Source organism: Girardinichthys multiradiatus, chromosome 19, assembly GCF_021462225.1.
Source record: "Girardinichthys multiradiatus isolate DD_20200921_A chromosome 19, DD_fGirMul_XY1, whole genome shotgun sequence".
Lineage (NCBI taxonomy): Eukaryota > Metazoa > Chordata > Actinopteri > Cyprinodontiformes > Goodeidae > Girardinichthys > Girardinichthys multiradiatus.
In genome coordinates, this window is record NC_061811.1 from 26,280,270 (window position 1) to 26,305,963 (window position 25,694).

At 37.5% G+C, this 25,694-nt stretch overlaps 4 protein-coding genes across 11 annotated transcripts in view; 2 read left to right on the plus strand and 2 right to left on the minus strand.

Moving 5' to 3' along the window:
* The window catches only part of tspan37 (tetraspanin 37), a 55,472-nt gene that overhangs the window by 13,103 nt on the left and 16,675 nt on the right, over positions 1-25,694 (minus strand). The window lies entirely within an intron of this gene.
* igl4v8 (immunoglobulin light 4 variable 8) overlaps positions 1-25,694 on the plus strand; it is a 55,892-nt gene that overhangs the window by 11,506 nt on the left and 18,692 nt on the right. The gene's annotated exons all lie outside the window — the stretch shown is intronic.
* Positions 1,247-11,983, plus strand: slc1a8b (solute carrier family 1 member 8b). Its single transcript, XM_047345869.1, has 11 exons — positions 1,247-1,569; positions 3,157-3,236; positions 3,596-3,811; positions 6,971-7,013; positions 7,117-7,330; positions 8,770-8,869; positions 10,088-10,321; positions 10,427-10,621; positions 10,712-10,846; positions 10,937-11,069; positions 11,242-11,983. The coding sequence occupies exons 1-11, from the start codon at positions 1,411-1,413 to the stop codon at positions 11,386-11,388; spliced, it is 1,656 nt and encodes a 551-aa protein (XP_047201825.1). The 5' UTR covers positions 1,247-1,410; the 3' UTR covers positions 11,389-11,983.
* On the minus strand, positions 13,569-25,440 carry elavl1a (ELAV like RNA binding protein 1a). 5 transcript variants are annotated; one of them, XM_047345857.1, is made up of 7 exons: positions 25,290-25,440; positions 21,449-21,508; positions 19,055-19,235; positions 18,295-18,398; positions 17,646-17,799; positions 17,273-17,498; positions 13,569-16,298 (listed from the first exon to the last, which is right to left on the minus strand). In XM_047345857.1, exons 2-7 carry the CDS (start codon positions 21,482-21,484, stop codon positions 15,974-15,976), a joined length of 1,026 nt encoding a protein of 341 aa, XP_047201813.1. In that variant the 5' UTR covers positions 21,485-21,508; positions 25,290-25,440; the 3' UTR covers positions 13,569-15,973. The 5 variants fall into 5 exon arrangements, with proteins under 5 accessions (XP_047201813.1, XP_047201811.1, XP_047201812.1 ...); XM_047345855.1 differs by having other exon boundaries at positions 19,055-19,247; positions 25,290-25,439; XM_047345856.1 differs by having other exon boundaries at positions 17,637-17,799; positions 25,290-25,438.

Consider the following 25,694-nt stretch of genomic DNA (forward strand, 5'->3'; position numbering starts at 1 on the left):
CAGGAGAAATGGGCCAAAACTATTATGATAAACGTGTGGCAGAATCACTGGGCCAAGTCATATGGTTTAAAGGAAATTATTTTAAATACTCAGGAAATTAATGTTAAAAGACACAAAGTCTCATGATTCTGGGATTTATCAAATAGAAGTACTTTAAGTAATCCCAACTAACTCAAAACAATAATCTGGGTAAGACAATAAATAAAAGGCGTATCTATCTGCCTTACTTGATGTTGGTTGTACCATTCACCCTGAACCCATAAAGAAATTGTGTTCTTCAAATTTGACAGATCACATTCTTTCAGGCTGATAAACAGTATCAACAGATAAAAAAAACATTAATATTTAAGGTTGTGTGAGGAATTTGACCTTTTTTATTTCTGCAGGTAAAAAAGGTTGGTAAGTTTTGCTTGGAGCTGTTGAACTGACTTTGACGGGTATTAGAAGACATATTTTGGATAAATATCTATTTGATCAGTGGAAGGTCTAAAATGCATGTGCATAATGAATATTCCAAAAAAAACATTAAGGTACTGAAGGATATCCTTCTAATTTGCACCATTTTCATGATCCTGTTTGCAGCGACCAAAGCACGGATTAGGTGTTATTGGATTGTTCACAGGTGACGTGAGCAGACATTGTAAAGCAGGAAAGGCTGAGGTTTGGAATCCCTTCTTGGGTCAGCACAGAGTCTGAGACGTCAGCAGACGTTGATTGACTGCAGAATTAAGAAGTCATGCAAACAGGTCACAGAAATAGACAGACGACTGGGACAGCTGAGAACAAAGGCAAGCAATGGTTTGCTTATTCTGTGGTTTCTTTATAATAACAGACATGTACCAAAACATGATTTCTTTCTTTTAAAAATCAGGTCTACATTTAAGTACTCATATATTGAAATCTATTAAAATACATGTAATTCATGAAGTAAAAAAATATTAGTTTCTCACACTAATTTAAGTGAGAGTTTATGTCCTCTTAGGGCAACAAAGAAGTCATGGAGTTGAACGTGTGTGCACTGGTTTTATGAATGAGAAGGCTTGTAGGTGGGCACCAATAATCTGTACTGGGCTATGAGGGGTGGTGGTAATTGGTACTGATGTCTTTCCTTTAACCTCTCCAGCAAGCCTCTATGGCTGTGAAGGAGCCTCTATAAGTGGGAGATAGGGATAATCCTTTTAGGCAATGCTTTACCGGGAATCAGTCCGTCAACACTTCCTCTCGCTGACTGGATGAGCTCCTCAGTGTTTAACAGGACCCACATCAGGTCAGGTTCACAGGCTGTCTCCGGACTCAGATTCCTTCAGGTATACATAAAGATCTGTGGGGCCCACTGAGAGCTTTTGAACATCAGTGGACTGTAAACGGGGCAGGCGGGCCCGCAGCAGGGCTGAGGACCAAACCTAGAGCATGATGGAGGCACTGTATAAGCGTATGGTGTCTGTGAAAGTCAGGGAGTATATAAAGGACTACGGTAAGAGGAATGGACTGCTGACTCTCTCCGTGTTTGCCGTTGTTACTGGATGCATTCTTGGATTTGTACTGCGGACGTTTAACCTCTCCACACAGGTATGGATGTGGAAAACAGGAAAAAAAAACCGAAACAAGTATAGAGACATCATATTTAAACTGTGATATTGTGAAATATGTGAAAGAACGGCACAAACACTAGTAAAACAGTGTTGTTGATCAACCATCCAATGAGGAATTAGAGAAAATCATTTATGCAAGGTAGCACCACCTGCAACAATAAGGTCAGGTCAGATCTCAAAACACACACAGACATAATTTAATGGGTTATAATTATTATTTAAACACTGAATTACATGAGTTTGTGCATAGTATATGTTCACAACTGATTATCCAGAACCTTTTTAAACTTAAATCACTCAAAAGACCTGGCAAAACCTCTACCACTGTTTTAGTTATTCTGCATTATAGTTTGTTTGTAATCAAATCATTTCTCTAATATTCAACAATAAATATATTATAAGCTGCTTGGTTAGTGCACAGTGTCACATGCTGTAAACTACTGATCGCAGTGAGGTAAGATGTTCTTAGCAGCTTAATGCTTTTGGGCAGGAACTGAATTATTGACGCACACCCAGAGTGGTTCTGCAAGGAAATCCTTGGGACTGAAAGAGGCTTAGTTACTGCACAAATAATTGTCAGAAAATGTAAGAATCTGTGCAAATGGCAAGTTGTGATATAGGAATTTATTTTAGTTATTGCATCTATTTAAGTTACTCAATATGCAGAATTGTTACTATATAGTGGGTGTTAATTGCATATGTTATAAATATAGACTATAATAAAAAAAAAGCCTTTATATTTAGTTAATATCTAAGAGGGAGTCGGCATACATGGAGTATCTTAAATCTTAAGGGATATTTTTGTGACTCTGAAAGCTCTTAATCTGGATTAAAAGGTTAAAAAATAATAATTTCTGAGAAAAATGGAATGAATGATGCAGTAATAAAGGAACAAATCTGTTTTACACACTTACACTTAAAAAACCTACTCTGAAAAATCCGAGACAATAGATCTCCACTTGGAGAAGATTCACCTAGATCATTTTTATTAACAATAGTGGTTGTAAGAGTAGGGGTTGGGACCCTATTTTGGGTTTCAAATCAATAAGTGTGGGGCCTAGAGATCCTCTTCAAAAATTAAACCAGGAAACAAGATAGATAATGGGAATGAATATTCATACTATGAATGTTAAATGACATAAACAATACTTACACCTGGACAAAAACCCCTTTTGTTGATGCTGTTTGGTTTGTCATTGTACCCCTCTTTAAGTGATTTAGTATAAATGCTTGCATACTTCACCTATTGTCAGGGTAGGATTGCGTTGTAAGCTGTAACATTTCTGTATATCCAGCCCAAAACATAAGCCCATATTCCTCCACAGTGTCTGTATCTCCTTTAAGATAAAATGTCTCTAATAGTCTAAATCATTTATTCTATAGATAATAAGGTTTCACAATCACTATGGAATTTGGCTATAACTGGTATGCATTTTCTAATCTTTGACATTAAGCTTTTACACATGTCTTCTACAGAGCAGCAGGTCCACAGATTGGAAAGAATACAACAAAAATCAACAATGATGCACTTTTTTTAACTTTATTTTGTTTCACCTGCTAACAGGCAAAGATCTACTTCTCTTTCCCTGGAGAATTACTGATGAGGATGTTGAAGATGTTAATTCTGCCACTCATTACTTCCAGGTAATAATTTGTTGAACTTGTTTGACCAGGCCTATCTGATAATTATATCAATATATACAGATTTGTCGGTCAGCTTTGCCTGAAAACTATGATGTTGAGGTCTTTTTGTGGCCAACTTTTTCGGTCTTTAGTTTTATGTTATTCATGGATAGCTATGCAGATTTAAACATAAAAACATTCACAAACTTAAATCTGCAGTATACTGTTCATTATAAACCCAACACAACTGATTTGATTTTACAGTTTAGATGTAAAAAGAAGGTATTAAATTCAACAAAATCTCAAAAAAAGTTGGAAAAGAAAAGCTCAAATAAAGAATATTTCAGGATTAATCATAATGCTTCTAATTTCCCATCCAGTCTTATGTCTGGCCTGTCAGCCATGGACACAAAAGTGAGCGGCCGTCTGGGTGTCCTGACAATAACTTACTACCTGTGGACGACTTTCATCGCTGTGATTGTGGGCATTATTCTGGTGCTGATCATTCACCCGGGGACAGGACAAGATAGAGATGGTCACCATGGCATCACGGGCCCTGTTATGACCTCTGCTGATGCTCTGCTTGACCTAATCAGGTAGCCATTCACACGTTCAAAGAACTGCTTAGAAATAGAGTGATATTGATCTGGTGAGGATGACGGTGAAAATATGTCACTGAGACTATAAGAATTGTGAACATCATATGAGAACAGATTAATAGGTAATTTAGCAGAGTTGTACAACTTCGTTATAATAAACAGTAAAGTCATTCTCTCCTAGTAAACCATGTAGAAATCTGGTCCTTACAAAAGAGAATACAAAACAAAACTCCAAAAAAGAATCCAATTTAGGGTTTGCCACAAGCCATGAAGGGGAAACAGCAAACCTGTGGAAGAAGGTGAACTGGTCAGCTGAGACAAAAATGTCCCTTTCTGGCTCATATGGAAAACACTGTGTGGCAGAAGAACAACACCTGAACACATCGTCAAGGTGAAATGTGGTGTTGGCAGCATTGTGCTGTGGGCATACTTTTTTGAACAGGGGCAGGTAGGCTGGTCAGAGTTGATGGGAACACATTAGACAGGCGTGGAGTTCACCTTCCAGCAGAATAACAACTAACCATTCAGTCAGAGCTGGAATGGTTTAGATCAGGGATCCACAACCTTTACAATCCAAAGAGCCATTTTTGTCCTTAGTCTAGCAAAATAAAACTCGTTTGGAGCTGCAAATGCAACCTGCAACTTATAATTTCTGATGGAGACCTACTATAGGAAATTTGTTGTCATTTTTAAAGAACCACCATTTCATTTTCATGTTTGGGTTTTAAAAAAAGGAGAAACACCAAATGTTTGCCAAAAGAGGATGGATATATATTCTTCTATAGGAAAAAAAATATTACTGGTACTTTTAATGTCGCACTGTTGTGGGAATCGAATTCAATTATCCCATGAAAAAACAGAAAATCAGCCAAAACTTGCATTTGTTATTATATTTATATTTAAAAACATAAGTGGTTCTCTATCATTCTTAACCAGGGTTATTCAGAGCCATTGTGGAAGGTCCAAAGAGCCACTTGTGGCCCCAAGCCATTTGGTGCAGACCCCTGGTTTAGATCAAAGGATATTTATCTGTTAGAATGGCTTAGTCAAAGTCCAGACCTAAATGCAATTAATAATCTGTGGCAAGACTTGAAAATTTGCTGTTCACAGAACTCTTCATCCAATCTGACAGAGTTTGAAATCAAACCATGCATTGCTTTCCTTTCATTTAAATGCAATATGTACAGTGAGGTTCATCACAGGACAACATAGAAACAAAATTTGAAAGTAACCAATTATGAAGCTAGTAGTCGCGTTTTTATACTCCGGAAGGAAGCCAGGGTACCCAGAGAGAAGCCATCCATGCACAGGAAGAACATGCAAACTATATGCAGAAAGACCCCAGGCTGGGATTCGACCAGGCCTGGGGCCAAAATGTTTTGAAGCATAAAGACAAAGTTCATATAACGAGTAAAGCAGAAAAGGGGTTTTCCCCAAAGACATCTGCCAGTGTCATCTTCAAAGACACATTTGGACTTGAAGTAAATTAGAATTAAATAAAACATCTCGACGACGGGATCATTTTAGCATTGTATTGTTAAAGGAGTGAGACAGAATCCCAGAGGAATAATTGCAGCATCACTTCCACGCCACAGTTTGTCTAAAAATAGAGGGACAATTATTTGTGATCTGCTAAGCCTGAACCTTCCTAGAAGGTCATTGCACAGTGTTTCACTGCGGGAGACAGAAGACACATTGTGCTTTGGCTTACAGAAGGGCCCTTCAAGTCCCAGCTCAACTAATACCCTCTTCTTAAAACTAATTATACTGCAGAGATGGGCGGTTTGTACTTTTTAGTCCTGTTACGTCTTTGATGAGATAACTGCAGAGGCCTATGACGCCCGCTGTATAAATAAATACAGTCCCGGTACAGAATGCTGCCTCTACCTGTAAACCTCTTACTTCTGTTCGGTATATGAAAGTGGATCCTCTGTTTTGCTGCTAATCTTATAAGGTCAGAACAAACTAGGAGAGTAAAATTAAGAGGAATGTGGTCCACTGAAAATCTACATTTTTAGTACAACATAGACCTCTTTTATAGGGAGAATCTTTCTTGTTTATTTCAAAACTAACAGTTTTTATGGACATATGTGAGTTCTCCGTTTATTATTTCAATATTAGTTAAGGATAATTACACAGTTATACCCAGTGCAAGCTAAACAGGCAGTCCTCCGTACAGATTGGGTCATCTATAGTTCCTTGCTAAAGTATTCAGAGCGCTTGATCTTTTTTAGATTTTGTCAAATTACAACCACAAACCTCAATGTGTATGCTGCAATTTTATGTGACAGAGCACAGAGTACAGGACAATTTTGAAATGAAGGAAAATTATGCATGCGTTTGTTTGTTTTCTCAAATAAAAATGATGGCTTGCATTTTTATTCCGACCCTCTGCTCTGAAATCCCAAAGTAAAACCCAGTGCAACCAAGTACAATTTGCCTTCAGAAGTCCCCTAATAAAGTAAATATATACACCCTAGTAATAAGCCCACCTGTGTCTAATTCAACCTCAGTATAAAGTATAAGGGGCCATCAGGAGTCATGCTTGCAGTTTGCCACAAGGTTGGTAGTGGATACAGCAAACAAGGAAGAAGGTGCTCTGCAGAGGCCGAGATCAAACCTCTAGGCCAGATGCAAAACATTATATGCAATGAAAACCTTATATGGCCCACTACATTGAACACATGATAAACATGGTCAGTTCATGACCTAACCCCAACCCCTTCACCTTCAAGCAAGACAAGACCCTAAACATACAGCCAGAACTTCAGTGGATCTATAAGTGTGTAGTAGTGGGTCTAGAAATAACTGACTCCATAATATCACTCATTTCTCATTTTTGTTTGCAAAAATGTTAAAATCTGTGTATCTTTTAATTTTTATTTAATGTGTATGGTAGTGCATCACAGTTTAATAAATACATGTTTTTTTTCATGCGCACATATCACTGTACATCTGTGCACGGTATATGTAGATGGCTTTAAAAGGACAACCCAGAAAAAGATGCATCACCTACAATCACAAGAAAATATTTTAAATTAACTGACTCGTGTGTCTTGGCAGCAATTCTCAGCTTATTTTGCAAAGCCATTTGAAATAGTTTCAACACTGTTTAAACCCATGATCTCATTTTGCCTTGTTTGCTATCTTTTCTAGGAACATGATCCCATCAAATCTAATCGAAGCAACCTTTCAGCAGGTGAGAGAAAAAAAATAATAATAAGACAGCTGACAACAGTATGTGCAATGATGTCCCCCAGTTTAAATCTAAAACCCTTTGATTTATTATCTATTTGTTTCAGTACCGGACGGATTTGGTGCCAACTGTGCAGAGCTCCAACGAGAAAGAGTCTCAAGCCAATTTTGTCTATGTCATGCCTGATTATCACAACCCTCGACTTGGCCACCCTGTTTTCTTAGAGATCACTCCTGCGCCTGACATCAAATATAAAATGGTTCCCAGTACAAGCAAAGGCATGAACGTGTTAGGGATTGTCATCTTCTCAGCCACCATGGGTAAGAAAATCACCACAAAACTAAAACCAAAGAAAATTGGGGGGAAAGGATCAGAAAATATTGGGTAACTCAAAAATGTGTTTTAGAAAATGTATTTTTAGGTTTTCGTTATATTGTTAGGTACGGTATTTCAAAGATGTAACTGTTTTTTCTCGTCCCACTATGTGCTAAATAGCAGCCCAATAAGGCGGTGTGTTTCTTAGATTTTTTTTTTTGGAGAATTACCTCCTAAATGACTTCTACAGGCTTGCTGCAATATATTTCTGGCATTTTGGCCAGCAAACAGTTGTCATTAAGTTGCTTTGTTATTAATTTGATGGCATGACTAGGGTCATTGTCCATTTGGAAGACCCATTTGCACACAAGGTGTATTTTCCTTATTTCTTGAGATGTTGCTTGTAAATTTCCACACATTGTTCATTCGTTACTATGGCATCTATTATGGAAAGTTCCCTCCTGTCAGCTAAACAGTCACACAACATGATGCTGCCTCCCCTGTATTTAACAGTTGGGATGGTACTCTCAGACTTACAAGCTTCTTTCTTTTTCTGGTCATCATAGACAACACTTCAGTTTTAGTCTCATCAGACCAAAGGACGTGTCTTAAAAAAATGTACTATTTGTCTCTGAGTGCATTTGCACGCTGTAATCGGTCCTTTCCGGTTGCTTTTGGCATTATGGCTTCTTCCTTGCTGGGTGGGCTTTCATCCCATGTCAACCAAGACTGGTTTCCCTAAGTATAATTACCCTTTTCCAGCTTCAGTCAGCGTCTTCCCAAGGCCTTTTGCTTTTGTACTGGGGTTGATATGCACATTATGTATCAAAACACGTTCATGTCTGGGACACAGAACTGTTCTTCTACCTGAAGGAGCATGATGGTGGAACATTCTCATGCTGTTTATGACGGTGTATACTTGTTTGAACAGATAAATGTGAGTTCTTCAGGCATTTAGAAATGATACCCAAGAACGAACCAGAGCTGTGTTTTTATTTTTCCAGAATGTCACACAAGGAAGCAACGAGTTTGAGGTGTTCCCCTTAACCACAGGCTTTGCTCTTTCAAACCAAAATCTTGTTAATTGACCTATAAGAAGCTTACAAAGCCATGACATCATCAGGCTACCCCAAACAATTTAAAGGCATATCAATCTTAATTGATGTAAACCTCTGAATTTGAAGCAAGTAATAAAATAATCTGTCTCTAATCATTCTAACATTTAGCAAATAGAAATAAATTTAGTAACCCTAACTTGCCTAAAACAGGAACATTTTAATTTGACTTCATGCAAGAAAGAGGGTGAATAAAATATACATGACTTTTTAAACAGTGTATGTAAATTTCAGTTTTCAACTGTGGTTTTAGTTGCAGCTAAACCTCCTCTGAGGGTTGAAACAGTTGAAACATGTTGATACACATTTTTTATTCAATCTGATCTCAGGTCTTCTGCTGGGGAAGATGGGGGAACGTGGGTTACCGCTGGTCAACGTGTGCCAGTGCATCAACGAGTGTGTGATGAAGATCATTAATGCTGCCATGTGGTAAGTTTGTACTCTCACTTATATACTTCCTCTGTCAAAAAAAAAAAAAAAACTACTGAAATATAATGCTTCTACAAACTGTTCATCTGGCAAAGCCAGATTTGATCCAGAAATAAATCTTACCATGTAAAGAGTGACCGGAGATGTCTGAGGAGTCCTCATGGCTTCACAGAAGTGCTGCTAAACCTGTTAGAATTGTGACACCGGAGAAGACAAACTTTTAGAAACAAGATCAGATTTTCAAATTACCTAAATGGAAATGGTTGGCATTGTGACCAGGAGGCATTTACAGCACAGCACATCACACCCAACCTGCGCATTACATCCTTATGTGATTTTGAACATCTAATTCCAAAGCCACAAGCATTAATCTGCTATTACAGCCTCTGCTCCTCTAAAACCTGGCAGCAGCTACAAGAGCATTAGTAAGGTTAGCCACCTATGCTGGATGAAAAGGTTCAGTTCAGTCTGTATCTCAGTTAATCCCAGAGGTGTTACATGAGGTTGAGGTCAGGCCGGTCAGTTTGTTCCACAGGAAACTCAGTAATCCACCTCTTCAAATACATGCATTTGTGGGGAAAAAAAATCCACAATCATGCTTTTTGCAGACAACGTTGTGGTAATTATTGCATTAAAAGGTTAAATGGCATGGTGCACAAGGATTAAAGGATTCTGGGGTTTAGGTAATTGGTTAGTTGTCTGTTGCACTACATGTTTAATTACTAATGAATTATTTTAAAATTTTCAGCAATCTTTTTTTAAGTAAGGCAGATTAAGAAAAAATCTAAAATGGAGCCAAAGCAAAATGCTTTTTATTAAATGTCCAGCAAGGGGAGACGTTTGTGGAAGCAAACATTTAACCTGTTTTAAAGTCAGTTTATGACAAAGAAATAATAAAAGTTATCCAAAGCTGGTGTTTTTTTTAAATGGCTACTTTGTGATGGACATTCATCTTGCATGATTTCCAGATGACGTAAAAAACATTTTAAAAGACCTTGGAACGTTTATATTTTACTGCCTTAAAGTCAAAAAGAAGTTGTGCATAAGTCTGCAGGTCAGATCAATAGTGGCTCTCTATGGCAGTCTGTGGCTAAGCATTGGTTTTGTTTAATCATTCATCATATGGTAGTGGAGGCTTTCAAGTGTTGATGGAAGTCTTTAAATTGGTCAATAAAATAAAAAAACGGTTTTTTAAAAATTCCTCTTTTCTCTTTGAAGGTATTTTCCCTTTGGCATCGTGTTCCTGGTGGCAGGGAAGATCCTGGACATGCACGACCCGGCCCATCTGGGGGAGAAACTCGGCATGTACTTTATCACGGTCCTGTCTGGGCTGTTCGTGCACGGCCTCATCCTGCTGCCACTCTTCTACTTTTTCTTTACCCGCAAAAACCCCTTTGCCTACATCAGAGGCCTGTTGCAGGCCCTTGTCATTGCTCTGGCGACTTCATCCAGGTGAGAGAATCATTGTCATTAATTCATTCTTTATCTTCAATGAAGTAGTTCAGTTTGACAAACCCATCCAACCATTCATAAGCGATTGGCCGTATTTTTCTGCAGTTCAGCCACACTACCAATCACAATGAAGTGTCTTCTGGAGAACTGTGGGGTGGACCGGCAGATAGCTCGCTTCGTGCTCCCGGTGGGAGCGACCATCAACATGGACGGGACTGCCTTGTACGAGGCTGTGGCAGCCATATTTATTGCTCAGGTCAATGAGTATGACTTGGACTTTGGCCAGCTGGTAACTATTAGGTAAGGATGGACACTGAGGATATCCTGCCAGTTGTTCTTTGTGTTTAGAACCAAGCATATGTTTACAACTTTCATCTGTCCCCCCATCAGTATTACAGCAACAGCAGCAAGCATTGGGGCAGCTGGCATACCTCAAGCAGGTCTGGTTACCATGGTGATTGTCCTGACGTCTGTGGGGTTACCTCCTGCTGACATCTCCCTGATCGTGGCCATCGACTGGGTTCTGTGAGTCTCCCCTAAGGTTATTATAAAAGTGGTATGGTACATGGAGTTTGTTGGGGTAGTGAGTTAAGATTTTTGTCTTTTGCGTTCCAGTGATCGGTTTCGCACGATGATCAACGTTTTGGGCGATGCATTAGCAGCTGGAATTATGGCTCACTTGTGTAAAAAAGACTTTGAAAAAGCAGCTGCCACTGCAGCAAACTCTTCCGCTGCCAATAATGAAAGGGTAAGGGAGATTTGTTTCTTTACAATAATTTGTGGTAATTTAAATTTTAGATCAGTGTAAAAGTACAAAGAACCCAGTTAAACTGACACTTTTCCCATTACTAACAGCTGTTGATTTTGATTAGATAAGTCAGCATCAATTAACTATTATGCTCTTGTCTTGTTCCCTCCAGAGAGACACCGTAATATCCTTTGGCAATCAAAGTGTGGCCATGTCTGATGCTCCTCTGATCACACACCGTTGCGACTATGTGTTCGAGGTGGATGGGGACAATGTGCTGGAGAGGCCCGTGCCCTGCTATAATCTCTGCCAAGTCTGAACCCCTTTTTACAGAAAGAACAGAAAAGGATTTGTGAGACTTCTTTTCAAGAGGATATACTTGAAACACAGGGAGCTTAGTGTTGGGATCGAATGTGTCTTCACTGAAACAAAAAGTCAAGCAAACTGAGGTGTCAGGGCTGAGTGGTTTAACGTATATTTTGCCAGTGCCATGCTGAAAAACGAAACCTCTTTTACTTTACACAATGAGTGAGAAGAGCATCTCATATAGCCTGAATCTTAAGTATGGGTTATAGTCTGTGAAGCAAAGGAAGTATGAATGAACCAGACATTTGAACACTGACCAGCCTGTGGAGACTGGAAGATACAGACTGTCCTTAAAATGTTGGCTCCAAGTTTGATGTCTTAAGCTGCCTTAATATGAAGCTAAGAAATGGAAAGACTTGAATGTTAATATAAACTATTGAGCAAAAACCAAATAACTGGAACTTTAGATATTTTATGTTTAATAGACACAAAATCAATGCTAAGAAAAGTTGGTCACACTTGATGTACAGAATCATTTCAGTTTTTATACGTGTACTTTGAGGTTTGTGGTTGTTTTTATAATAAAATATTGCAATACTCCAAGCAAAGATTTTTTTTCTCCACTCATTTAATGGAATATGTTTTAGAAAGCCTTCTACAAAGGTCCCCTCAGTCATCCTCCATGTTTTACCCTACTCATTCTCATTTACTTGTGTACATACTACATTTTCAGGACATTTTTAAGAATTATGATTTGATCATAGAGTAACATGAGATCACTAAGAAATAAGATGGATGAGCTTAAAGTGGTCAGGATCCAGTCAGTATTAGGAAGGCAGTATTGCATTTCATTAAGATCCGTTGTCAGAAGTATATTTGCAACCCTAACGTTTCGCTGTCTGGTTTTTAGACGTTAATGGCGGACAGAGATTTTAAGAGTGGTAAAAGTAAATATGGTGTAATAGTGGTGCAACAACATATGTTATAATCCAGGACATGTCACTGTGAAATGTGATCTCTGTAGCCCAGATATTGAGCAATGAATTGTACATTTTTGTTTTTCCTACACAGAATTCACCGGTGTTACATTAGTAGCCTTATACATTTCGCCATCACCTTCATTTAATGTCATTGGCTCAGTTGTAGTTACAAGAACAAAATCCCTATACATGTCTGGAGATATTTACCATACCCATCTCTCTTCTAAACGTCCAACAGTTCTAATAGTTTGTCAACCAGTGAAAATAAAATGTTTAAAATTGTTTTAAAATGTAGAATTTTTATGCATATATCAGGTACACATACACCTCCTCTGCGAGACGTTCTTTTGGCAAGGGAGATGATAATCTAAACTTTCTCTGCTCTGTGTATAACTCCTTGATCAGAGGCAACCAAAAAACACTGAGGAGGTCACAGGAAGCTGAACACACTCTGTGGAGATGTGTTGATGCTCAACACTGCAATACATGAGCTCTATATGTATAATAAAAAAGGATTTTTAACGTTTTTACGATTTTGGCAATTTCTGACTACTGGTAGATATTGAGGAGAAAATGTGAAGCACCAAACTACAAACTAGATGTCATCTGCAGAGGGAACATACTAAGGACCAGTTTAATGGGCCTACAGTAGTATGAAATAACCTATGAAAACTAAACTTTTAGAATGACTGAACAAAAACTGTTTATAAAAGATTTAAAATTAAATTCTCAACATCAGCCATATTTGAAAGCGAATGTAGTGCAGTTGAAAAAAAAAAAATCATGAAATACAGAACTGACAGCAACTGGTTAAATGCCAAGGTGATATTATGTCAAGAGGCTAACATAACTTTCCACATAACATTTAGCTGTCAAATTTACTGTATTTAAGTTTTATATCTAGTCAATCATAAAATATATTGTGAAAAAAAATCTAAACCCATAAATGAGTTTCCCCCCTCGTCCCCGATTGATTTCTCTTATAGCACCTAAAGATTTGTGGACATCTTTACATTTTAGAATGTTTCTGAATGTATATTTATTCTTAATTAAAAAGGGAACAATTCAGTGTTGTCGGTAGATAGATTATTATATTGTTAGTTACACACAAAAAAAAAGGTTATTTTTTTCTTTACTGTGGCAACTCCTGTTGACCTTCATTAAGCACGAAATTCTATAGATATGCAACAATCACTTAACAAAATTCACAGCAGGCTTCTGAAGACATTTAATTTTAGTAATTCTGTAATTTTTCCACATATTAGTGAAGTTATTCAATGTTAGACATTTAATAAACCTGGACTTGATGTTAAACAAGTTCATAACAAAAATAACAAGTCAATAACTCATTAAAAACACTAGAATATGTATCAAGTATAATGGTGTACACTCAAATAAATAAATGCCACTTCCTGTACACTATTTTATCATATAAATTAAGGCAGGCTGCAGGAAATTTTGACCACCTCTAAAACAAACCTCAACATTTCATACATTTCAAACAAGACTGCAGAAGAACAAAAGCAGTAACATGTCAGTTATAAAAAAACAGAACCTGTTAAAAAAAAAAAATAAGTCCAAGATCACCCGCTTTAAGCAAGTTTTAAAATATTGCACAAAGGTAAGAACAGTGACATAAATATTAGAAAATTCTAAAGCAAAACGGTTTATTTTTACGATTAAATATGAAAAATCAGATTACTTTTAAAATTCCTTGAAATGTCAGACAAATAACTGTTTATAAAGTGGGTTTAAATACAAACCAAGTGTTCCTTGGGCCAGTTTCTGTTGAGCTTGGATAAAAGACATGGGGTCAATCTTACCACCATTCAACAAATCGACCACAGTAAAATTAGCTGTTTTATGCCAAGAGTGTTCCTAAATGTGACGTAAGTAGAAGCAATTTAAACACCATTCGGACCTCTCAAGGTAAAATCAAAATCTGCACAAAGCAGTTTTGGTTTCACAAATGAGCTCATATTAAAATACTTTTTATGCAACAAAGTTGGACTCAACTTACCTAACTACAATGAAAAGGTCTAGCAAATATCCAATATTCATCAGTTTAAACAAGCAACCAGATTCATGGAGAAAGATCTTGCATCTAAGCAACAATCCGAATATAAAGCCTAATCCTGTTTTAATATTTTTTATCTCTTATGCTCTGGAAACTCTTTCCTCTTAAAACACAGAGTCTATATAATCTAAATCCCCCCCCCCCCCCCCCCCTACAATATTCTGAATTTGTTTTGGTCCACTTAATGTTGAACATTATAATCCAGTATTGATGTCTAATGCAGATTGGCTTGTTGTTTGGGATTATCAGGGACTTCAGGACCTTTTTGGAGAATGTCTGCTTCGGGGAAAAAAAAAACAAAAAAAACATACAAAACTCAAATAAAATTTTAAACAAAAGAAACAAACGAAACAAAACGTTCAGCAAAATGAAATAAAATTTAATGGTTTAGTATTTATAATGAAACAACCAAAAATCAAAGAAACAAACAAAAGCAAATCTAAACTTAAATTGTTAACAAAGGTAATTTTCTCCAAATTTAAGAAAAGCTCCTGTTTGCACAAGTTTTCAATTTATACTGAAACAAAAATGTAGATCCCTACAAAGAAACATAATCAAAACAAAATGACTTAAAACAAAAATTACCAAACAAAAACAAAACAAACAAACTGAAAAACCAAACAGGGGGTTGATGTCCATAAGCATCACATGTCAGTACCAAATGAAAAACAAAAAAACAAAACGATGTAAATTGTCTTGCTAAATCAACAAACAAAAAAAACCTTGTTTCATTAGATCTCTCCCTGGCTTTGGTCCATCTTTAGTCTTATTTATTGTCTTTTTTATTCTTTTTTTTTTTTTTTTAAACAAGAGTAACTTATTACAACACAGAATAACAGACATTTTAGGGGTACCAAAGCAAAAATGATTTTGCAGCCAACCTCTTAATAGTTAAAATGTTGGTCAGAAGAAGAGTTAATATTTTGTTAGCATCAAAAAGGCTGATATTAAGAGCAACTTCAAACAATAACAGGTTAAAAGTGCTTCGCTCTTATCCTTCAAACACGGTCAGATCAGTGTCCAGTGCACAATTTAAGGCCTCTATTTCTACGTGAACAGATTGGAGTGTGGCTTCTGCCAAGTTTTTCTTTATATTTGCACTTTATTAACCAACAAAATTGTCTATGCTTTGAACAAGTTGTGTTTTCTTTATATATCCTCTTTGACCTGTTATGAAGCCTCTGTTGTCCTCATGCCTTCCTAACAAATAATACAGCGCATGAGACATATGTATATATATTTGCTTTTGAGAACAATTTCAAAAGTCTATTTGTATGATTACTTCTTTATGCACTCAAAAACAAATATAAAGTAAGTGACATCAAGCCCCCTCCCCCCAAAAAAGTATAAGGAAAAACAACAAAGACGAAAAAAAAATTAGACACAAGTACAAAGGTGCAGAAGACTGAAATTCTCAGTTTACTCTGAATACGATTAAACTAAAAACGTGCCAGACTTAGGCATTTAAATCCACCTTTCTATGGGAAAAGCCCGACACAGCCTGTTTACTGCACCCCTCTACACCCATTGTCCAAATCGCTCTACTTGTGGCCCTTGCTAGTCTTAAAGGACACTTGCAGTATCTTATCTCCGAGCCGGTACCCGTTCAGGCTGGTGATGGCCATGGCCGCCTCCTCGTAGTTTGTCATGGTCACAAAACCGAAGCCCTTGCACTTGTTGGTGTTGAAGTCTCGGATCACCTTGACATTTGTGACTGCGCCGAAAGGGCCGAACATCTGCCACAGGATGCTCTCGTCCGCATCCTGGCCCAGATTGTAGATGAAGATGCACCAGCCAGAGGAGGAGTTCCCTGGGACGTTCACGCCTCCCATGCCGCCCATGTGATCAACACCCATTGGAGAAAACCTGACAACAAAAAGAATAAGCGTATACTTAGAACTAAAAACAAGAATCTGTCCATTCTTTAAACCACTGCTGACCAACAAAATGTTAAGTTGTAAACATGCCTCCAACACATTTCATAAAACAAAAGGTTTGTCTGTTCAAGTATATTATTTTATTCCCCTACAGCTAACCAACCTACAGTGCCTTGCAAAAGTAACCAGAACTGTTTAGCCTCTAAAACTGCTTATACCTTGTAACAGTACAACCATAAAGCACAACATATATTTTAATTGGAGTTTGTTTACTGGACCAACACAAAGCAACACATAACTGTTGAATGAAGGGAAAATTACAATTTTTTTAATATTTTTCATACAGACAATAGTTTTCAGCCCCTTTACTTGTAATATCCAGTGCTACTAACGGTAACTGTGTGTAATTTAATCTCAGTATAAACAAAGCTGTGCTGAGAACAACTCTGAACCCTGGTTACACTCCGTAAAACATGGCGGTAGCATCACTATGCAGGACAGCAAGTCAGAGTAGAAGAGGAAATGAAAAGAGCTAAATACTACAAAAACAAAACCCATTAAGACTTGATATATTATTAATAGGGAAAACTTTCAGTCCTAAAGCCTGCAAAGATCATCCTGTTCAAAGTCCGCATCGGTAGCTGGAGTCAAAGGTGGTTGTACAAAGTCTTGACACAGGGAGGTTGAATCCAAATGCAGTTTTTAAATTTTAATAGTAAAAAAATGTTATTCTATCACAGAAAATCTCAATAAACACACTGAAGCTTTAGATTGTAAAATGATAAAATGTGAAAAAGTTCCATGAGCTCTAGTTTATTAGTACAGGGACAAACTTAAACACATTTTTAAAAAAGCAGACCGGACAAAAGGTTGTCAACACCTTTAAATAAAAAAGTAAGAAAACCCCTCGCTATTTCTTTCCAGCATTTTAAGTTGTGTTTAAATATTTCCAGCTTTTCTCACCTAAACCGCTGTGCCTGGTGGTGTAAGGGCCCTCCGAAGCGCCGGGACTGATTGTGGTAGAGCTGAGAGATGAGCTGAGTGTTCTTCACCTGGTTTGGGTTGGCTGCAAATTTCACTGTGATGGGCTCAGAGGCTCCAGGTGGTTTCTGACCGTTCAGATTCTTGACGGCTTCTTCAGCCTCTGCTCGTTTATCAAATCGGATAAAAGCCACCCCACGGGACACACCTGGAAACAAGAGGGCAAATTGTGACTGCCTTTTCAATCGACTGCATCAGAAAAACATGGAGGCTTATTCAGATATTAATGTTGTACAAATAAATCTGTTAGTGGTTAGAATTTTAAAAAAGCAAGGAAGTCATTCACCTGTCGTACCTGAAGACTGATCTACAAGTACTCTGGAATTTATGATATGCCCGAAGCGAGAAAACATTTCTTCCACATCCTTCTGGGCCATGGACCTGGGCAGGCCGCTGATATACAAGTTTGCATCCTTTATTGTGTCTGAGCTGGGCCGTGCATATGAAACCTGGCAGAAGGAATAAGTACTAAATTAACAAAATTTCTTTGTGAATATGAACAAAAAAAAAAAAAAAAACTGACCAAAAAAAGAGGCAACATTTGGCCAAAGTAGTTCGGCAATTATCTAATATCATTACATCTTATATCCAAAAAAAGAAACCGAAATAACTTGATAAAAACAAGTATCGTCTAATTGTTTTTTCTTTCTGCCTCTGATCGCCCATATTTTGTCAAAGACCAAAAATTACAGCACCAAATCAATGAAATCCAACTTTTAAAAAAAGTAACATATTAAAAGTTTAAATATCTATATATACACATAAATAAAAAGGTCAGTCAGTCAGACATGTCAGAAGGGGAGGCAAGCGAGTTGTGACATCACAATCCCTTCATCAGGCTGACATGTACTAGCTAGTTAGCGGACAGCACAGGAACCACAGGAGAGTAAAAAGAAAATAACATCCTTGCTTTGAGAATTGTAGAACACCTTATGGCACGTTACCTTGATAGTTTTGGACTGTAGCCTTAGTCCATTCAGAGTACTGATAGCTCTTTCTGCATCACTAGGGTTAAGATAGTTAACAAATCCGTACCCTAAACTGTGGCCTAGAGAAAAAAAAAGGAAAACAATAAAATAAAACAAAAAAAACGTTGTATAGTTCAAAAATAATCTGCAAACAAATATTAAAAACCAAAACAAATCTTAACATTGCATGGTGTGCAAAACAAACAGACCGTCAAAAGTTAAAAGAGAATTGGATTCCTTCCAACTACAGAATCTAGGTTGGGTCAGAAACTGAGCAAATTAAGCAGGGAGTAAATCTGGAACAGTTTAAAAGAACAGAAGGACAGAGAAACCAGAAATGAGGCCATAAACTAATGACCTCATGAAGGTCATCTAAAAAAATAAAAATAAAATAAAAATAAAAAGAGGCCAAACAATTCCTAAACACTCCAATAGAAATCTGAGGTTGCATCCACACATTATTTCGTTAGAGAGCTTTAGTTTCAGTAAAGTATGTTTAAGCCATTGACTTTAGATAGCCCATGTAACATCACTCATTGGTTTGTGACGGGATGTTTAGAGGTCTATTTTAGGCCTCTGCCATCCTGCCTTTGAGAGTCCCATCATGTCTGGTGGGCGTCCCTTGTCAGATGAAGTGTTAACAGTTTTTTTTAAATATATATATTTCTATACATAACCTATGGTTTATTTGTTGAGTTGTTTGTTACATGTGTTTTTTCTTCACAGTTCTGCATACCTGCCATTTTGTCTCGCACCAGCTTGGCAGACTCAACCTCTCCAATGCTGTTGAAGAGGCTTCGCAGCTCATCTTGAGACATACTCTGAGGCAGGTAGTTCACTATCAGGTTAGTCTTTGCGTCCTTCGCCTCATCCCCTCCCATGTGATCTTCATAACCGTTAGACATCTCATACACCTCCTGCAAGTCAGCCAGTTGGCCCGAAAAACAAAGCATGGTAAGCACAAAAGGTAAACAGACGGGAAAGGAGCCGATAAATTGAGAGCTACGTTGTGGCAAATTGCAGTTTTAAAGACAATTCTGTAAGTTATCCAAATTTTGCATAATTGGGGGCAGAAATTACAGACCAATTCCACCACAATTGACACAATGACATTGGTGTAAGTTAGTTCTAAATTTTATTTACTCAAAAATGAAAACACCTAACCGAAGTAGATAAACAGCAACTAACTACGTTGAAAGAGAGTTAAATGTAAGGCCCTGGTCCTGGCTAGAGAGCATCCAAGCATTTCTGATTCTTCGTACCTCTGTACAGAGTCAAGATGTCAGTGTTTTAGTCAGATAGTAACAGGCCCTGTCCCAATACTCGCACTTCCACCCTTGTGTCCCTGAATTGCGCGTTCCCGTTGATGGGTTCGAGTGCGTAGTGTGTCCCAATTCTCCAGAGTGGTCCTTAGCCCCGCCCCCTTTGTGCCCCACATCCGTAAACTTTACACAGCAAGCCGACAAATATATTTTTTTACTGGTTTTCCAGACTCAACATTGTAAGATACCACTGGGTTCAGAGTGAGTCTGGGCAGTCAGTAGGTCATAACACTGAAGTTACCTTTCAAACAAACACTGACGCGGCGAGAGTCTGGTGTATAAACCTCAGTCGCTTCCTGCACTGTCTTCTCCTCAAAATAATTGCTTGTTGCAGTTTTAAATAGTTTTTTTTAGCAGCAAAACTGTGAAAACAGCGCTGGTTCCCGCCCTTTTTGATGTTGCAGTTACGGTGCAGAGGTGCAAGTCCATGACGTAACCTCTACTGTCCCAATTCTCCAATCTTGCACGCTTGTAACCTGCGCACTTCAACCCCTACATGCACTTGTACAAAGTACACATTTCATAGAGGGGCGTAGGGTGTGGTTTGGGTATTGGGACAGGGCCACAGGTTTATTTTTAATTAGCCAACACGCTGAATATATTGGACACAGGAGTAGGAGATTAACTTGAAATTGGTCACATCACAGTACAACAGCTTGTCATCTGACAATCCAATATTTTTAGCATCCTCCCCCTGAAATACATGTTTCTTCACTCTGAATGAGCCTGAAAGGGTTAAGTTTTTGTCAGCTCAGGGTTTGTATGTCATCAGTGTAACACTGTTTGGTAATCTGCCTGCGTAAATGTCAAAGCATGTTCCAAATTGCCTAAGTTAAAAAACTTTGTCCTTAGTCTTGAAAATGCTATAGAGAATATGACATAAGGAAAACAGCTACAGCAATTATTTAAATCTTGTGTGAACTTCTTAATAAAACAAAGTTTTTTTATTAAGACAACTGTACTGAAATCAATACAAAATAACTGGCTTAGGTTGTCCGGGCAAATTAGTTACATCATTCGACCACTGTCTAAAGCAGACAATAAAACTGAGCCGTGAAACAGCAAACAAGTTAAATCTTATCAGCACAGTTTTCCGTCGAGTCACAGGACTGAAACGGTCCAACTGGAAATCATTTGATTGTAAAAAGGACATTTGGTGTTGCACAAGCTGTTGAATACCTTGTGCAACATTCTTATATTCACAATGAGCTCAAAAAGGTCCATCACTGTCGCCAGCATACAGCCAGCCTCCCTTCACAGCTCTTTTTTTTTTTGGCTAAATGGGTAAAATCTAGTTTCTAATTATCTCTGGGATCTGTTTATATATCTGGTAAGTGCATACAACAAGATTGAAAAGGTAATGACAATAGTTTAAAAAGCTCCCACTGTTATTTTCTAAAATGATGTTTTCCAGCTGGATATAGCTGCCACCAGCTGAATTAAGACCAGGTCTGAAACGAAAGCTAACTCAGGAGTCAGCCTGACTGAGGACCATTCAAACCAGTAAGGGACTATGATTGGGTATTCAGTGAGTGAGATATTCGGTCTGGATGAAAGAGAATCCTGTATCAAACCAGTGGACATAAGAGGAGCTGAAGAGAAGGTCTGAGTCTGCTTCACATTCATTATTATGTAGACCCACACTTACAAAATAAATAAATTTTATCCAGCAAATCGCAAAACATCTCTGCTATGTTAGAGAACTAAAGAAAACTGATGCATAACAGCGACTGAACTCTGCATTTGGCTTTTTTAAATTTTGCAAACAGGTTACATACTACTACTACGCTGCTTTCAATAATACTCACTTTAAAGTACTTATTGTGTCCTCGACGAACTGCCATGAAGACACTTCACTGCTCCTGAGGCTGAGCAAAAATGAGACAAAAATCAGACAGCGTAACTGCTATGAAACACGTTACGCTACACTACAAAGCACAGCACACAACCAGGGAAATATTCTAATAAATAAATATCTGTGAATCAGTTGTTGATTAAAAATGAATGAGACTGTTTTAATTCATCTGAACTGATGGGTTTGAAATCCAGAGGAGTTAGTTAAACTCCTCTGGCTTTCATTTCAATCAGAATCAACTGGAAATAACTATAATCTTGATTAGTTCTGGAGCAATTACTTTCACACTATTTGAACATGATATGAATCTTGACTTGTGACTTGTTTGGTAAACTGGTGGCAACAAAGTATAAAAAAGTGAAGCAGAACTCAAATGATTACAAATTCTCTGTTAGATGATGGACTGGACAAGTCCTGTTCATTGAGCACTTTTTCATGCTGGGTTTGTCTGAACGTTACAACCAAGGTTTTATGGGACGTTGTTGTTGAACCATTGCTGACTGCTAAGACTTTGAGGCCTAAAACAACCCACCCAAATAGTAGGTGTAAATGTGAGGCAGCAAGCGTAGTGCTCTTATCACAGGTTAATTGTTGCTAACAATACTTCATTAAACTAACATTCTCTTTCTCCTTACAGTAAAAACCAAACTGCAGCCACGGTGGCGCTGTTTAGTTGGGTTTTTCTAATTATAGAACACCAACTTTCACACTACTAAACCACAGTAGAAGAAGAACCTTTAAGCAAATGAAAACATTGACAGTGGTGTTCATTTAGATGTTCCTGGTTAATCACAAGTGACAACCACTTATATTCAAATAGTCATTAAACACAAACAGATCAAGGTAACATGAGCCTATTACTTTAGCAAACTGCTACAAATCCCAACACCATCAGAAGCAAAACACTTCTTAAGTGTTCAGAATTATACACTCCTTCAAATACGTATTTAGACATGGTGTTAGATGAACATATTAAAGGTGTCCTGCCTGGGGGAAAATATAAGAGTTTGCAGCATCATGAACATCACAATGGTTCCGGGTCGTTAGCTTCTTCATCATTATTTTCTATTGTGCAGCCTTAATCAGCATTCTTGTTTCATAGGAGTAAATGAGAAATTTCCCCAGCAGTCAAAGGAAATAGGGCATGGCATAAAATATTTATAATAATACACAAATGAACTATAAGTCAAGTATTTTTATGAGAAATATCAATAAATTATCAAAATACTTAACTACCAAGATAAATAAAGTAAAACACAATTGTCAAATATGAGCACTAAAACGTATGTTTGCAGGTAAAGAAATGGAAGTAGGTTTGGTAGAAATTTGAATAATAGACAATAATCACTCATTAGTAAAACTAAGTAGGATGCAATATAAACCCAAATTAAGATAACCCAATTAAGGTAGCATGATGTTAGGGACATATGTAATATGTGATTAAATTGATGAATGTTAAGATAACCGTACGCCTTGAGATAAAATTAAAATGTTTCTATGTCCTTCTGCTATTGGTTCACAGCAGGCATAGACCCCAGCTAACGAGTCTATCCGGCTACTGAAACAGAAATGAAACAAGGTTTCATTGATAAAATAACTTCTTTTTCAAGCTACCTTATTAGGGGTGGGACATATGAACTTCCAAATTTTGTCACAATATATTGTGGTACTATTGTCATAACAATTTATTACTATGTATTACTTCTTTGCAGTCTTTTTTTAGGTAACTGTGTGCAGGTATCTCTTTAAATAATATACCCATTTAAAAAATAGGTGTCGTCTGGACACCAGTTACATAAAGAAGTGTGATTCTCATCACTGAACAGCACACAGTAACTGCATTGCATCATACTTTCTAAGGTATTGCTGTTCTAGAGGAACAACAATAAGTGCCCATCCCTACACCTTACCACCTTTTTACCTGCTGAAACATTTTATGCTGCATTAAACAAGTGTCCCCTAATATATTGCAGGAATAAAGAGCCTGAACACCAAGGTACGTAAATAATTAGCTAACGGTAGCCCAGCTCTTTGCAATGTGCATCTGATGTGCAGTGATACTGCGATCCCGATATATTTGCGCTATATTGTGCAGCTCTACATAGAACGCCTATGACTGGCATTTTATAACTTAACTGAATGTTAAATTGAATTAATAGGCTTTTGTGTGTTGAAATTGATCAATTATATAAAAAATATTTTCATTCTAAATTGTTGAGATATTATACAAGGTCTGTTACTTTGCCATTTGGGCACCTGTCACTTGATTGGTGATTACATTACTAAATGTGCCACCCCTTAGAAACAGCTTTTTATTTGGTACTGTCGGTTGCAGTTCTGAGAATATGGGCCGATAACGTAAACACACGCTATCCTTTTTTATTCCTGTTAAGAGATCCAACTAAGCTTATGGTTGGAAGTTTTATTTTGACAAAAGTATATTTAAGTAGATAAAAAATATATATATATTATGTTAATTTTTCCAAGTACTTACCAAAAATAAACCAATTTGATATGTGAGCACATGCCTAACTAGGCTTCACAAAGTCCAGTAACCATCTAGAATAAAAATAATATAGCTTTTATCTCAATTTCCAAATTTACTTTTAAGAATATGCAGAATATGCTGTCGCTTTCTTTGCTGTTGAGAATATAATTCAACAGTGATGAACATGAATTTTAAACGATTAACCCCTAAAAAAGACGATCATACATCAAAGGTAGATTGTTCATTGATTAATTTGAAATATCCACCAAATATCATGACGTGTTCTTGTCACAACTCCCACAGGTTCCAATGTTTTCTGGTAATGTTAATTTAAACGCTGTAACTGTCTTAATTTTTAACCTACACACATGATCTTGGTACCATCTAAACCTTATTTTATTGATAAATTCGTTTGTTTTCACAAACAATTAAACAATATGCCAACATTCACCATATGATTGACTCTTTCTAGTTTAATCAATAGTCTTAAAATAGTGAACAATGAAAACAATTAATCTGGATAGGGGGAGTGAAGATTTGATAGAGCGTTAGCTTTTAATATTACTATACCAATGTCCAAACACATCATCTGAAAACGAGTTCATGCTAGATTACCAAAACAAATTCTGGTCTTGCTTAATGAATTGGTTGTCTTAGTAACTAGGCCGTTGCCATGGTTTAACGCAACATCCCATAAGACCAGCCGTTTTTAAGTTGGTAGGTAGCAAGCTCTATTATTTTAATTTATTTATTTTTTTGTGTTGTTCTTTACGACTTTACAGACGCTCCAACGTACCAATGAGAATATTTTAATGTGCTTGTTGTTTTCCCATTTCTGGCCAATGCCGTCCTCAGTGCAGAGGCCTGAGGAGCAAAACAATGAATTACTGGTATAGCATGCTAGCGAGCTGCACGCGTTCGTTCCCGCTAAGAAAGATGTAAGCTTTGCGCTCAGATTAGACTAAAACTGAAAGCAGTGAAAATTGCCATTTTATTTCAAGTAATAAACCCAGACATCACCTATATGAGGTGGAAATGGACTAACTAGCAGGGCTATGCTACGTCAACCCAAAGCACCGCGTCCCAATTTTAGAGAGCGTGTTGTTAACGTTCGTCTGTGGCGGCACCGAAACCCCAGCGGCCTGCTAACAGGCCTTGGATGCTAACGCCGCTATCCGTCGGCTTCATGGGCCCAGAAAACAGCATGGCGCTCATTCGCATTGTCTAACCTTTTGGAAACTCAACACGTCTCAGACCTATGAAGCGTTTCGATAAAAACACGAAACTGAACATTTCAGGTTCTTACCAGCTTTATGGGGTAGTTGCTGTTTCTACTCCCCGGTCCTATTTCTTTTCCTTCTCGAGAACGTTCCCTTCAAGTCAGCCTCACGTCGAGAAGAAACAGAGGAAGGAGGACGTGACGACGTGACGCCTCTGCAGGACCCGCTCGGCATGGTCCTTATCTTGGCCGGTAGCCATAGTCACCAGTCAGCACTGAACTCCTTCACTATCCACCCAAAAAGCTACAATTCATTCAGTATTTTATGTGTTAATTGTAAATTGCAAATACTTAGAGCATACATTTGACATCTACTGGAGACAGTGATGATATTTAGAACTGTAAAACAATTAAAAATAGTATAAAGAGCTTTGGGTATATTTGCTCCTTGCAGTGCAATTTCATTTTCAGTTACAAAAAAAGGGTACAATT